The 15,264-nt window shown below is 44.6% G+C and overlaps 1 protein-coding gene across 1 annotated transcript in view; it reads left to right on the top strand.

The window, feature by feature from the left end:
* ACPL2 (acid phosphatase-like 2) overlaps window positions 1-11,949 on the top strand; it is a 34,318-nt gene extending 22,369 nt beyond the window's left edge. Inside the window, exons 4-5 of the mRNA XM_006900337.1 lie at window positions 9,405-9,544; window positions 11,012-11,949. Of these exons, the coding sequence (XP_006900399.1) occupies window positions 9,405-9,544; window positions 11,012-11,949 (1,078 nt within the window). The remainder of the gene's footprint in view (window positions 1-9,404; window positions 9,545-11,011) is intronic.
* The last annotated feature ends 3,315 nt before the right edge of the window (window positions 11,950-15,264 follow it).

Raw genomic sequence — 15,264 nt, 5'->3', positions numbered from 1 at the left:
AGGGAGAAAAGTGCAATAATGAATGAATGGAAAGCCAAAGTCTCTGTAAATTGTCATTGAAATTAATAAAAAACAAAAGGAAAAAATATGTATGAATTGGGTAACCTTTTCCAGATCAAAGGCAGAAAAAGTTTTGGCTGTTCAGGACTTATTCAATATATTTTCTCTCTGCATTCCTGTGATGTGCCTGGCATGTCACAAAAGGCTCTCATGCTTGGCTGCTAACCACAAGGTTGGGAGTTCTAGACCCCTCCCCTCTACCCCTGAAGCTGTGCCGCTGTCCCAGGGGTGCATAGTTCGAATCCACTAGCTGCTTTAAGGGAGAAGGAGGAGGAATCTCATCGCGCGTGATTAACTGCCTCTGAAAACCCACTGGAGAGTCAGCGGTGGGTCAGCTCCAGATCAGTGGCACACACCACCACCACCACCACCACCACCACCACCAAGACCACCCAGAGGCTTGTTGGAAGAAATATGTAGCAGACTGTTTCCAAAAAATTAGCCTTTGAAATTCCAACGGAGTGCAGTTTTTTGCTGACACGCTGGCTTGAGAGTAGCCAGCTTCTCATGTGCTGACCATTGCTGAACCCCTGCCGATTCTCATCTGTAAAGGCTGGTCCTGCCCTGGTCTGGAGAGACAGAGCCAGTGCCTGAGTGCATTTGAGCGTGCAGTGAATGCTAGCTGGCAGAGGTGGAAGAAACAACAGCCACAGCCGTCTTACAAAGGAAAAGACATAGAAGAAATGGAAGAAGTGGAAGTAAGTTTTGGTCTGTATTCTGTGGTCTGAGCCAGAAGATTAGCACACTCAGCTCAGGGTAGGAAAGGAAGTGGGATGATTATTGTTATGTGCCTTGGAGTCACCTGTGACCCAAACTGACCCTGTGTGCAGCAGCTCTGAAGCCTGCCCTGTCCTGCGCCAGTCTCACTGACTCCGACACGTCTACAGCCATTATCCTTGTTAACGGAATCAATCCATCTCATCAGGGTCTTTCTTTCCTGTGCTGTCCCTCCACCCTTCCAAGCATGATGTCCTTCTCCAAGGACTGGTCCTTCCTGGCCACGTGCCAGAAGTATGTGAGACAGAGCTTCAAAATTCTAGTCTCCAAGGAGAGACTTGGTTTCACCCCCTCCAAGACAGATCAAGGAAAACCAACGAGAGAAGATGACCTTGAAGACGTGGGAGGAGCGAGTAGGTGAGGAGGATGGTGTCCAGTGCCGCCTCTGCCCAGCCAGCTGTGTGGACTCCAGGCATGAAGGAAGTGAGAACGCGATGGCCAATTACAAGCTGGCAGTGATTGGATGAAAGGCTGAAGCTGTTTGCCAGCCAGAATGTGCAGGGTGGGGGACTGCACATGCTGGTGTTTGTGTAGTAACAATCCAGAAGAAAGTTGTCATGCAGAAGCATTATCCATGGGGAGCTCTGGTGGCCTAGTGGCAAGAAGCTGCTCTGCAATCTCACGGTTCAAATCCACCAGATGCTCTGCTGGAGAAGGAGGGACAGTCTCCTCCTGTACCAGTCAGATCCGATTTGACGGTACACACACACACAAAATAATAATAATTAAAAAAAAAAAAAGAATCAGTATCCAAGTCCTTATAGTGGCCTCCAAGGCTGTTGTCCAGAGATTTTTATATAAGAAGTTCCTGCACCTTCTTAAAAGTCTTTGCTGGAATGTCAACCTTCTCAAAAAGAACTCCTGACAGCCTCCCTGTGCCCAGGTCTCCTCGGTTGCTCTAACCCTGCCCTTTGTTCCACAGCATCTGCATCTCCGAACACAGACATACCTTCATTGCATAGTATTCATTGCATCCTGTCTGTTTACCCATGCTGGAGGATAGTTCCTCAAAAGCGGTGGTTTTTGTTTTATTCACTGCTCTTGTAACCCAGGAGGGAGCTCTGGTGGCTTGGTGGTGAGAGACTTCACTGCAGTCCTAAAGCACATGGTTCGAATCCACCAGCAGCTCTCCAGAAGGATGGATAATCTCCTTCCATGAGATTTATTGTCTCTGAAAAGCAACTGGGGGGGCGAACAGTGGGTTAGTTCCAACTCGACGTTACACAACTGTATCCCAGGTGCCTAGGACAATGCCTGCCAAGTGAGAGAAATGTGGGGGTTTTTTTGGTTTGTGGTGGGTTTTTTTTGTTTGTTTGTTTGTTTTGTTTTGTTTTGGTTTGGTTTTTTTCATTAACGAGATAGAGCTGAAATTCAGAGGGGAGGCAGCGGAAGTGGATCCGAGAGAAATTATGAAGTGGAATCAGTAGGAGCGGGTGACAGTTTGGAGGGAGAAGGAGAGAGATAAGAGAGTAAGATAACGCAAAGCTATCTGATTGGGTGTCTGTCCAGCAGTCGTCCCCCACCCTGGGACAGAGGACACAAGAAGAAAAGGACATGAGAGAAATTTTGAGTATGACTACAGGTAGTAAGCTTGAGCTATCATCAGGCTTTCAAGCACAATATGTAGTGTTCAGTAGATGGTAACACACAAGATTACCATGAGCTGGAACTGAGCTGATGGCTACTAGCTTGGGTTTTTGTTTGTTTGTTTGATTGGTTGGCAATAATAGGCTGTATTGTTTGGAGACTCAGGATCACTGCCTTGCTGGGAGGCTGAGGGTTTCTGAGACATTGCAGTGCAGGTGGCAATTGATGCTGTAAGTTTGAATGACACTGCATACATCCGTGGAGGGAGAAAAGCCCGAAAGCTGCTTCCTGGGAAGCAGGATAGCTGTCATTTAATAAGAAGATACATTTCATAATCCTGGAGAGACCTAAGAGGATCCCAAGAGGAAATGGGGAAGGAGCAGACAGAGGAGGAAACAAAAAAATGGTGCCCTGACAGCCGAGGAAGCACGCACGGTTTTCAAGAACAAGGAACAGTTCATCACAGCACTTAAAGCAGGAAGATAAAGACAGCTGGAGGCTGGAAGAAAGATGGGAGAAGGGTGGGCGGTCTCCTCCCAGCCGCCTCTGGAAACTCGCCTTAGGGTCTGCTATGGGTCAGTTACACTCTGTAGTAAACAACAAAGACAGGGAAGTCACTGGGCTTTCTTTTCAGAATTTTATTAGTAATATAAAATAGTAAATTCTGTAATTGGCACACATATTGTGAAAATCTGTGGATTTCCCTTAATTCCACTTTCCCACCTTGTAAATTTTTAAAAAGTTTTAATAGTTTGGTTTTTTAATTTTTTCTTTTTTTTCTTTTTAACCTTATTGTGTGCCATCAAAGCAGATCCAACTGGCACAGGAGGAGATTGCTCCTCCTTCAGGAGCAGAGCTTCTGGTGGATTTGAACCATACACCTTCAGGATTGCAGTGCAGCTTCTTGCCACTAGGCCACCAAAGCTTCCTTAAAAAGTTTTTACATTGTTTTCTGATAACCATTTTATTGGTCTTATACCTCTTCTCCACTTGTTCTGAGTAATTGTTTAGATTCTAGTCAGAGTATAATAATTATTTTTTATTTTCTACTAGTGTATTTACTAAGTTTGTATAGATTGTTTTTCTCTCCCATTTCTTTCACTCCCCCATCAAATTGTGCGACCCTTTGATTATCACTCCCTCTCAACCCATCCTCAGCCGTTTGCTCCTACCCTCTCCCTCCCCACCCCTGCCCTAGATCCTCATACTACTCATTCTACAATAATGGTGTTATACAGTATTTATCCTTATGGGACTGAGCTAGTTCACTCAGCAGCAATAAATTTTGTCATGGGTGTACACATAGGTCTCAGAGTCCTGTACATAAGACCTCAGGGTCCTGTCTCTAGTTCTGTGGTATAAATAAATGCAAAAATGGCTGAAAATTACAAATAAGACACTGGAGTGACTTGAAAGTTTAAGATTTTCAGTTCTTTCCATTTCAGTTTGAAAGCAGATTTCTAGCAAAGCTACCATAATATGTGTTTTTCCTGCAGGAAAACAGAGACAACAAAAATTTTATATTGGGGTATAAGCTTCTCATGAGCACAATCAGGTGTTCTGAGATTCCCATTCTTCCCAAGGTGAGCCACAATTTGTTGTGATCCAAACAGTCAAAAGCCTTTGCATAGTCAATAAAACAAAGATAGACATTCCTCTGGCACTCTCTGCTGTTAGCCAGGATCCATCTAACACTGGCTATGTTTCCAGGAGGGACCAGTTCTTGGAGAAAGACATCATGCTTGGAAGGATGGAGGGACAGCGCAGAAGAGGAAGACCCCGGATGAGATGGATTGACATAGCAACTGGGGTAATGAGGGCAGGCGTGTCAGAGACAGTGAAACTGGCTCAGGATAGGGAGGGTTCAGGGCTATTATGCATAGGGCCGCTATGAGTCGCAGGCAACTTAACAACACATAACAACAACACAACAACATAGTAGTGTAAGATTTGATAAATGAGGGGATGCTAGAATGTTGTTGTTGTTGTTGTTGTTATGTGCCGTCGAGTCATTTGCGACTCATAGCGACCCTATGTACAACAGCCCTAAACCCTGCTCTGTCCTGTGCCAATCGCATTGCCTCTGACACACCCATCTTGATTACCCCAGTCACTGAATCAATCCACTTCATAGAGGGTCTTCCCCTCCTGCACTGTCCCTCCACCCTCCCAAGCATGATGTCCCTCTCCAAGGACCTGTCTCTCCTTACAACATGTCCAAAGTATGTCACATGAAGCCCCAGAATCCTTAGCAAAGAGGTATTTCCTCTCCCTGTATGAAGCTATGAGATGAGTGTCCTGGCTGACTGCTCCACATGAATTTGGGGGGATGTCCCTCCTGTCTCCATCTTCAGGTTGGTTGCCCCCACCATCCCCTGTGATGTCTACATAGATTAAACCTTAGTTCCTGCCACCCCTGAATGGTGGCTAGGGGGAAGAAAGAGAATGTGCAAGGGGGTTTGTCAGTGGTCTCAAAGCTTAAGTAACTTAAGGGCGCTCTGGTAGCTAAGTGGCAAGAAGCTGTACTACAATCCCAGAGGCACATGGTTCGAATCCACCAGATGACTTCCTCTCCTCCTGTTTCAGTCTGATCTGATTTGACAGTACACACCCCAGAAAAAATAATTTTTTTAAAAAAATTTTATTTTATTATTTTGTGTGTGTGTGTGTGTACCGTCAAATTGGATCTGACTGGTACAGGAGGAGATGGCCCCTCCTTCTCTGGCAGAGCATCTGGAAATAAAATAAATTTAAAAAAGAAAAAGCTTAAGTAACTTAAAGCTGGTTTTCCACTCAGAAACCTTTAGTTGTGGGTTCTGCCTAACTACTGATCAAAGCCCTAGCTGTGAATTCCGTTTTATCCCTTGTTAACCCTCTGGACCTGTTAACTTAAATGGGAGGAGGCTGCCCATCCTCCCCCAGGGAAGCTGGTGGATTTGAACCCCTGACTTTTCCACTAGCTGCCCAGCTGTAATGCGCTATACCATCCACATTCCTTGGCTAACTTCTGAGACCTAGGAATTGAGATCCAAACCACTTCCCAGGCTGAAGAGGCAAAAAGATGTTAGCAGACTACTCAAATTCTCAACCACAACACCTTTTATTTTTTAATCTTTTCACCAAAATCTGGATGATGATGTTGTTCTGCACCACTGAGCTGTGACCAACCCATAGCCGACCCTCCAGTGGGTTTTCAGAGGTATTAATCACACAGGAGGAGACTGTCCATCTTTTTTTCCAGAGTAGCAGGCAGATTCGAACCATGTGCCTTCAGGTTGACAGAGCAGTTCCTTACCACTGGGCCACCAAATTACTAAATACTGTTGTAACTTGCTGTGCTTCCTGGGTGGTGCACAGTTACACACTTGACCGCTAACCCAAAGGTGAGCAGTTGTGACCCACCCAGAGGCACCACAAAACAAAGGTGTGTCTGTATGCTCTTAAAATATCACGGCCGTGAAAACAGAGCAGAGCAGTGGGGTCCTAGGTGATCTGACAACAAGTAGTTTTTTGTTTTTACTGGCATTTAAAAATTGTTGTTGTTGTTGTTGTTATGTGCCGTCGAGTCGCTTGCGACTCATAGCGACCCTATGTACAACAGCCCTAAACTCTGCTCTATCCTGTGCCAGTCGTACTATCTCTGCTACACCCATCCCGATTACCCCAGTCACTGAATCATTCCACCTCATAGAGGGCCTTCCCCTCCTGCGCTGTCCCTCCACCCTCCCAAGCATGATGTCCCTCTCCAAGGACCGGTCTCTCCTCACAACATGTCCAAAGTATGTCAGATGAAGCCTCAGGATCCTTGCCTCCAAGGAGCAGCCCGGTTTAACCGTTTCCAAGATGAATCTGTTTGTTTTCCTAGCAGTCCATGGTACATTCAATACTCTTCTCCAGCACCATAGCTCAAAGGCATCAATTCTCTTTCTATCCTCCTTCATCATTGTCCAACTCTCTGATGCATAACAAGTGATTGCAAAGACCATGGCCGGTGTCAGACACACCTTATTCTCAAGAGAGACACCATTGCTCTTCAGTATTTTGGAGAGGTCCCTAACAGCAGACTTTCCCATCGCAATATGTCTTTTAATTTAGTTTGCTGTATCCCTTACTACAGATTCTAGAAGGTACGTCAGTTCATGAAGCAACCAAGAACAAGTCACTTCACAGCTGAATTCATGAACACATGTTTTGGGAATACTGACCATGTGCTAGGGAGTTCTGGTGGCACAGGGAACTGTACCATGGACTCGGAGGGTTCACCTCTCTGACAGTTCAAATCCACCAGCAGCACTTTGAGAGGAAAGTTTGCCAGTCTCTTCCCATGCGATTTGCCACCTCAAAAGCATACCAGAGGGTCAGCGATGAGTCAGTCCTGACTGGCAGTGAGTGAGTTGAAGCCATGTGCTGGGTACCGACCAGGCTCCAGGACAGACCCAGGGCTCATGTTCATTGGTCCTCAAAGATAACCACCTTTGTTCTCTATTCTATAAGTGATGTTTTCTTCACTCCAGTGAATCTTCACCTTCCCTGTACCCTCCAAAAAAAAAAAAAAAAAGAACAGAGTTGAATGAATACAGTTAGATATCAGAGCAATATTAAGCAGTCAGATGCCCTGAATACTTCAGCCAACATGTTCAGTAATGCAGTTCCACTGGTAAAATTGACAGCAAGACTTTCTCAGAGCGTTAGACATTGCCAGCCCGTACTAATGACCTGCAGCACTCTTGATTTCAGGTGACAGACGGCCCTTTGTCGAAGGCAGTTCATATTGGTAGCCTCATGATCAGCCTGGAATTTTCATTTCTCAATTTGCAAACATTTATGTGTTTTAGCTCCAGGCAAAATAATAGGCCCTGTGTTTTTGTGGAAAGAAATAGCTCCCTGCAGCAATCCAGAATGATTTCTTAACCTGGATTTCATGCCAGGATTATTAGTATTCCCCAGTTTTCAAACATGTGCTTTAAGAGATGGATTTTCCCCCCAAAAAAACTTTCTGGTTTTTAAGGACAGTAAAGACATCCTGGCTGTGTTTTTAAAAAGCATTGCCCTAGATAATGGGGCTTTTACATAATAGGGGGCTGCATTAGCTCAATCTGTCTTGGCTTTTTATGCTAATTTTTACGCCGTTTGCTTGAAAACTGTTGTCTCTGTCCAGTCGTGTTCACCTGGAAAATGTGCCTTCATGCACAGATCATTTCGTTATTCAGAGAAAATGGGGTTAGGATAAAACCAAGTTTCTCTTTGGAGGCTAGAATTCTGAAGCTGTCTCACATAACTTTGGGCATGTGGCCAGGAGGGGCCAATCCTGGGAGAAGGATATCATGCTTGAAACGGTGAAGGGACAGTGCAGGAGAGGAAGACCCCAGATGAGATGGCTCGATACAGTATCTAGGGCCATGGGGCTAAGTGTATTGGGAGTCGGTGAGACTGGCTCAGACCAGGGCAGGCTTCAGAGCTGTTGTAAATAGGGTCGCGATGGGTCACAGGTAACTTGATGGCATGTAACAACAACAACATTACCAGCCCACATTAAATGAGACATTGTATGTGCAGAAATGCTGTCACATCAACTCCAGCCGCTTGGCAGCTTCAACCCACGATGACCCACATGTGACCGGATAGCAGTGCTTGCCATAGGATTTCCAGTGGGTGTTTTTTTATTCAGATCATCAGAACTTTCTTCCAATTGCCTCTTGATGGTCTGAAACCTCCAGCTTTTCGATTAGCAGACAAACTCGTGGCACCATCTTTACCACCCAGGGACTCTGCAGAGTTCACATTGTGCCAGGGATAGGAACATGTTGGTTCCACGTGGCCAGTGCACTTTTTTGGAGTGGGGAGGCTGGTGAGAGGTGAGCTAGCACAGTGAGGTGGGCCCAGATCTTCAGGGTCCCCAGCACTGAGGATGGATGCATGTGGAGAGCAGCAGGGGAGGTAGATGTCTGGGGCTCCTGGACAGATGGAGATGCTGGAAGGGCAGCCGTGGATCACACGTGCAGGTAGCTCCACCTGGCTGTGGAGGAGGTAAGATTAAAAGCAGGAGGGCCCGTCAGAAGTCTCCTGACACCAAGCAGGAAAACTGCTTGAGGCCACAGCTCGTAGATGTTGGGATGAAGGGGAGCAGGAAGGGGAAATTGCAGGAAAGGCTGGTGTTACTGGGAGGTGGTTGGCATGGACGTAGGATGTTAGGGAGAAATTCAGAACAGCTCCCAGCTAAGGTATTAGTGGCTGTTTCGATAAGGCATGCAAGAGATGGGAGAGGCTTGAACGGGACGCTGGAGGGCAGAGCTGAATCCAACAGAACCTTATGAATCAGGGTGAAGTCTCTCTCAGGGAGGAGTGATAGGGAATGGCAAAGGACACACTGACAAAGGAGATTAATCAGAACTGGTTGTGACAAGCACTGTGGCAATGGGACAATTAAAACATACTTTCAAGGACTAACCTGAATCCTTCTGATCATATGGAGATTTTTGAAAGTATTTCTTTGAGTTTATTATATTTAATTTGTGCATAAAGGATGCTCATCTAGATAATAACATAATTATGATAAAAACAAAAGGGGGGAAATATGGGAAGCCAATACTAAATATTTGTAATAAACTGAATGCTATTTAAATAAAATAAAAAAAAAACTTTGTTGCGATATAAATTTAAAACAATAAAAAAAAATTTAAAAAAAGAAATTCAGAACAGCTCCCAGCTGAGGTGTTAGTGGCTATTTGCAGGAGGTGGGAGAGATTGGAATAGGACGCTGGAGGGCAGAGCTGAATCCGCCAGAACCAAGAGCCTTGTGAAGGATAATAATGAAAAGTGACCTGTTCTGGTGAGAGAGAGAGACAGAGACTTGGTCACACGTAGGGCTTGCTGAGGTTGGGAACTGTGCTATTACGTCTGTGTTAAGGGTTACAATTCTTCTAACATAAGTGGACTTTTATAGAGCACTTGGACCCTGATTCTCTGTGTTTTCTCTCCAGAAAACCATCTCATCCTAAACTGGAAGCTTTTGTCAGTCACATGTCAAAAGGGTCTGGAGCCTCCTTCGAAAGCCCCCTGCATTCCCTGCCTCTCTACCCTAATCACCCCCTGTGTGAGATGGGAGAGCTCACGCAGACAGGTAAGTGCAGCAGCCATTCCCTCACCTCCACGTGGCATGGGCAGGGTGGATACTTCATGTAAGGCCATTAGACGCCATGATGTTCAAAGCAGGGAATCAAGACTGACTCCTGCCTTGAGGAACTAAGTCCACCAGGGTATCTAATGAAACATTTGATTTCTAAACAAATTCAAGTCACTTTTTAAAAAAATTAATTTTAATGAAAGTTTACAGAGACTTGGGGTTTCCGGTCATTCACTGTTGCACTTTTCTCCCTGCCCACCCTTCCGCCCACTTCTCTCTTCTGTTTGAAAAGTAAAAGAAAAACTTTCAGTGTTTTACAGTCCCTCCCCTCATGTCCATTCCACTATGTAGCCTTCGTTCTGGACTCCTGTCATGACAATAATACCTAATCACATATCCCTTTTAAACAGTTCTCTCCCTCATCTGTTTCAATGCAGTATACATTATTTATTCCCATCTTTCCAGTCTCCCCCCAACCCCGATGTCAGTCCTGTTTTACACCAGTGGCACCATACAGTATTTGTCCTTTTGTGACTGAGCTATTTCCCTCAGTATAATATACTCCAGGGTCACCCATATTGAATAATATTACATGAGTTCCTTGTTTTTCAATGTAGTGTAGTAATTCCATTGTGTGAATATACCAGAGATGTTTCTCTTTTATATCTCAGAAGAGATAGAAAAGAGTTAGAGATTGATTTAAAACACACTGATCCTGTTTTATTGGCATAACAAAAAAAAAAGCCAATTCCCAAATTAGATAAAATACCATAGGCACAGAGAATTTACCACCCATGTTTTAGTGCTGGGAGGGGTCACAATTCAATCCACAGCAAAACACAATCGCAGATATACTTTCATCTTTCCTCTTTTTCATTTAACTAGAGCATATTCAATGGACTATGTGCACTTTGCTTTTTTCAAGTAATCTATCTGGGAAATGGTTCCTTATCAGGAGAGAGAGAGAGAGACAGAGACAGAGACAGACAGACAGAGAAAGCACACGAGCGAGCGAGCATCCTTGTTGGCAGAACCTCTGTGGCTAATCATTGTGTGCCTGAGTTTGCAGAGAGCCTTCCGTTAGGCAGCACAGGGCGAGGAAGCCCCTTAGGGAGCACCCCAGCTATAAGAAGCTACAAGGCTCTTTTCTTTTTACCTCACTGACTGCTCTGAGCCCTGCGCTGCATTCCTCAGTAAAGGAGCCAGTCAGGAGGGAGGCAGGATGTTCAGGATCAAGAGGACTCTGTCTGCCCACTCGTCCCTTCATGGAGACTCCCCAGACCCTCCCTTCACAAGCTGGAGAACCTGTCTTGCAGCTTCTATGTGGTGGGCAGATGGGTTCAGTTCTATTACTTTGCACATCTCTCAGATGTGGTCCGGGGCTGGGCACTGACTCACGCAGGCTTCGCTGTTCTTCTCTCTGAGCTGGTGGTAAGGAGAGCTCTGCGTTCTCTTCTGTTTCAGGCATCGTGCAGCATTTGCAGAATGGCCAGCTGCTGAGGGACATCTATCAGAAGAAACATAAACTCCTGCCGAGTGACTGGTCCACAGAGCACCTTTACTTAGAGACCACAGGGAAGAGCCGAACTCTGCAGAGCGGGCTGGCCTTGCTCTATGGCTTTCTCCCTGATTTTGACTGGAAGAAGGTCTATTTCAGGCACCAGCCAAGTGCTCTCTTCTGCTCCGGAAACTGCTACTGCCCGGTGAGAAACCAGTACCTGGAAAAAGAGCAGCGTCGACAGTACCTCTTGCGTCTAAAAAACAGCCAGCTGGAGAAGACCTATGGGGAGATGGCCAAGGTGGTGGACGTCCCCACCAAGCAGCTCCGAGCCTCCAACCCCATAGACTCCATGCTCTGTCACTTCTGCCACAACGTCAGCTTCCCTTGTACTAGAAACGGCTGCATTGACATGGAGCACTTTAAGGTTATCAAGACACACCAGATAGAGGACGAGAAAGAGAGGAGGGAGAAGAAACTGTATCTTGGGTACGCGCTCCTGGGCGCCCACCCTATCCTGAATCAGACCATCGGCCGGATGCAACGAGCTGCGGAAGGCAGGAGGGAAGAGATCTTCACCCTCTACTCTGCCCATGATGTCACTCTGTCTCCAGTTCTTAGTGCCCTGGGCCTGACGGAAGCCAGATTTCCCAGGTTTGTGGCCAGATTGATCTTTGAGCTCTGGCAAGACAGAGAGAAACCCGGTGAGCATTCTGTCCGGATTCTTTACAATGGTGTTGACGTCACGTTCCACACCACTTTCTGCCAGGAGCACCACAAACTTTCTCACAGGCCAATGTGCCCCTTCGAAAACTTGGTCCACTTTGTCAAAAGGGACATGTTTATGGCCCTGGGGAGCAGTAGTACTAAGTATCATGATGTGTGTCACAGAGAAGGCTTCTGAATGGTACACAGTATAACGTTTAAGTCTATTCCAGTACAGAAGAAATGGGAAAGGTTCTCTTTGAATTCTTTCCATCGCTAAGGGTAACCTGATAGTGATTTTTAATGCCTAGGAATCCCATTTGAGAGCCATATAGGTGTTTGGGTTCAAAAGTAAATGCTCTGCTCTATTCTGGTACATGTGTTATTTAGTGTACAAAAGCCCCTTCATAGAGAAGGGAAAAGGTACTTTAACAAAGCTAGACTTGGAAGGTCAGAATAGTGTCTTGATATCAGGTGCCAATCCAAATTTGTAGTCTTTTGGCCTGCCATGGTGTGGTATGGTGGATTCAGCACACCTCGGTCCACCTGTCCTTAATCCTAGGCGGTCTTACCATATCCATGTTCAGTGAAAAATTTCCTCAAGTGATTTAACTAAAATAGAAGTTGACAGAATTTTCTGGTAAAGGGCCAGAGAGCAAGTGTTTTAGATTTTTCTGGCAAAGAGGTCCCCTGTCTTTCACTCTGCGCATGCAGCGACGTAACCACAGAAGCGCGACTGTGTTCAGCAGTGGTACACAACAGGGAAGCAGGTCTGACCCTCAGATGATACTTGGCCGACTCCAGATCTAAAAAGCGGTCTGTACTCCAGTTGCACTTTTAGCACTTTGAGAACAAATCCAGCTTTTCATCAAGCAGGAATTACTCATCAGTTGTGTCCCCGGTAACTTCTGCTAGAAACACAGAATTTGACCTGTACAAAATGCTTGGGTCTGGGAACAGTGAGTCAGACACAAGCTATTGGAATAATACTTGATGTTCACGATGACTGTGGTACAAGATAGTTTTCTATCTGTTTTCAATATTTGTCTGCTGTAGTCCTTTTGTTGTACATGCTGAAATTTTTATATTCCACTTAGTATTTTTATAGTCTAGGAAAAGTATTTTCTGAGACCAGTTTTAGATGTGCTCTTGTTCATACAGATTGTAAGATTGTATTTTCTGCACCTGTGTGGGGGTCAGAAGGGGGAGCAGGTACTTCCTCCCCATAAAACTAGTTATGGTTTTTTCTCTTTGTCAGATTATAGGATGGGATCAATTTTCAAACCATTTTCATCAATTTCAAACAGTAAATTATGATTTTTTTAAAAAAGAGTAAGTTTCTGGAAGTGCTTTGTTAATAGATAGTTAAATAATCTTTCTAAAGTCTTTTATATATTGGAAGCAATTATAACCAAATCTGTGATTTCAGAACTCATGGTGCTAGTTCTCTGTGAAGAAATGTAACTGCAGGTGAAGTCCCCAGTGTCATCAGCATCCCAGCCCATTCTCTCTGTTTTGTTCAGTGTTGTACCTGAAGACGTCTGTTTCTATCAATAAATTCTGAAGACTACTTTTGCTCTTCAATTGATGGTTTATAACCACAAATCACTCTTAATTCTTTTCAAGTGAGAGTTGATATTTTTGGCTTTTCTTTTAACTGCTTCTTTTATTGCCAGCAATCATGTTATCTCACTAGCATGTTATGCTAATATATGTGAATTAGAATTACTGAGCCCACCCTGAAGATGTAAAAATAAATGTGAATCAGAAGAAGTAAAAAAATTATATTGCAACAGGTTATGAAAGTAAACAGTGATGTGAAAATGTTGATTTTCCCCTATCATGGCATTGGATATTAGATTCTCTTCCATGATGTCTTATTTTTGAGACATTTCATTCAGTGAATAAGCACTGACTTGGAATTAATGGACAAACTCCTTGGTTCCTGGATAGTGGTCACGACAAGTGTGAGTATATCTGTATGTGCTTATCTTTCCTCTTTTTGTGATTAAAGCTAGCGCATGCCCACTGGAAAAGAACTAAACGGTGCTGAAAAATGATGTCAGAGAGGAGCTTCTCTGATCTCATCTGGAGATGACACTGGAAATTTCCCATACAGATGTTGGAATATCTCTATACTTTTCTGTGCCAACGGGGACATTTTATACATATTGTTCGATATGATTTGCTCCTTTTAACATTTCATTCTCTCCTTTAACAATGCATTTTAGATGTTATTTTTCACAAACTTAACAGTGTATCTTGGAGGTAATGCCATGGTGTGTGTGTGTGTGTGTGTGTGTGTGTGTGGAGTGTGTGTGTGTAATTTATTGTTGTTGTTAAGTGCCATTGACTTGCCTGTGACTCATCATGACCCAATGCACATTAGCTCTGAATCCTGTCCTATCCTGAGCCAATCTCACCGTCTCCAATAGATCTAATCCCATTTCTCTAGTCACTGAGTCAATCCATCTCATCCTGGGTTTTCCTCTCCTTTGCTGTCCGTCCACCTTTCTAAGCAAGATGTCCTTCTCCAAGGGCTGATCCCTCCTGGCCATATGTCCAAAGTATGTGAGGCAGAGCTTCAGAATCCTTGCCTACAGGGAGCAGCGTGGTTTCACCATCTCTAAGACAGATTTGATTGTTTTGTTTTGTTTTTTGTGAGTCAGGCACACTTAGTCTTTTTTATTTTTCTCTCTGAAGACTTGTTTATTCTCCTGGCAGTCCATAACAAGTTCAATATTCTTCTCCAGCATCACAACTCAAAGACATCGATCTATCTATCATCTATCCATCATCTATATCTATCTACATATAATCTTATATATATATATATATGAAAGTAACCTCAAATTCAAATTAACCAACAGGCTGAGGAGACTACCTTTTCCAAAGGTAGAATCAGAGCCCAGGTCTTCATCAGGACTGCAGGCTTGTAAAAAGAGCAAGGACCATGTGGGGAAAGCCATATCTGATCTTTATCAGCTTTACAAAGGGGAACTGTCCCTGTCAGCATCAATAACACAGAATGAATTTCCATGAGGTAAGATATGTCCCCCACCATCCTGAACCTCTTTCTTATAAGTTCATCTCAACACCATTCTTGCTGCTTTGCTGGATCTGAAATCTGATGCAATACTTCACAGACCACACAGAACCACTTTGGGGAAGTCAACATGTTACAATCCAGGTTAGTAATAGGATACACTCAGGATGGCTTCCAGAATGTGCTCACGGCACCTCAGCTGTGAGCCTCAGGGCTTTAGACCAGTGTTACAAAGTTTTCAGTCCTGCCAATACTGGCTTCCCCACCCCCTAGTCCAACAAACTTAGGCAAAGGCCCTTAGCTTAGCTCTGTCCATGGAGGAGTTACCAGTCAACTCTGTGTCATGTTAAGTCTTTCTGGTCCTCTCTTATGGCTGCTGTTGCCATAGGTGTAGCTGGAGCAAAAATACCTGGTCATTCTCTTGCCTCTTCATCTCTTCTTTGTTGGTGGGGTAGGTCTAATCTGCTT

Source organism: Elephantulus edwardii, unplaced genomic scaffold (genome assembly GCF_000299155.1).
Source record: "Elephantulus edwardii isolate Elephantulus edwardi_28Jun2011 unplaced genomic scaffold, EleEdw1.0 scaffold00281, whole genome shotgun sequence".
Taxonomy (NCBI): Eukaryota; Metazoa; Chordata; class Mammalia; order Macroscelidea; family Macroscelididae; genus Elephantulus; species Elephantulus edwardii.
The sequence above is the reverse complement of the archived record's forward strand: the minus strand, read 5'-3'. Positions and strand labels throughout refer to the sequence as shown.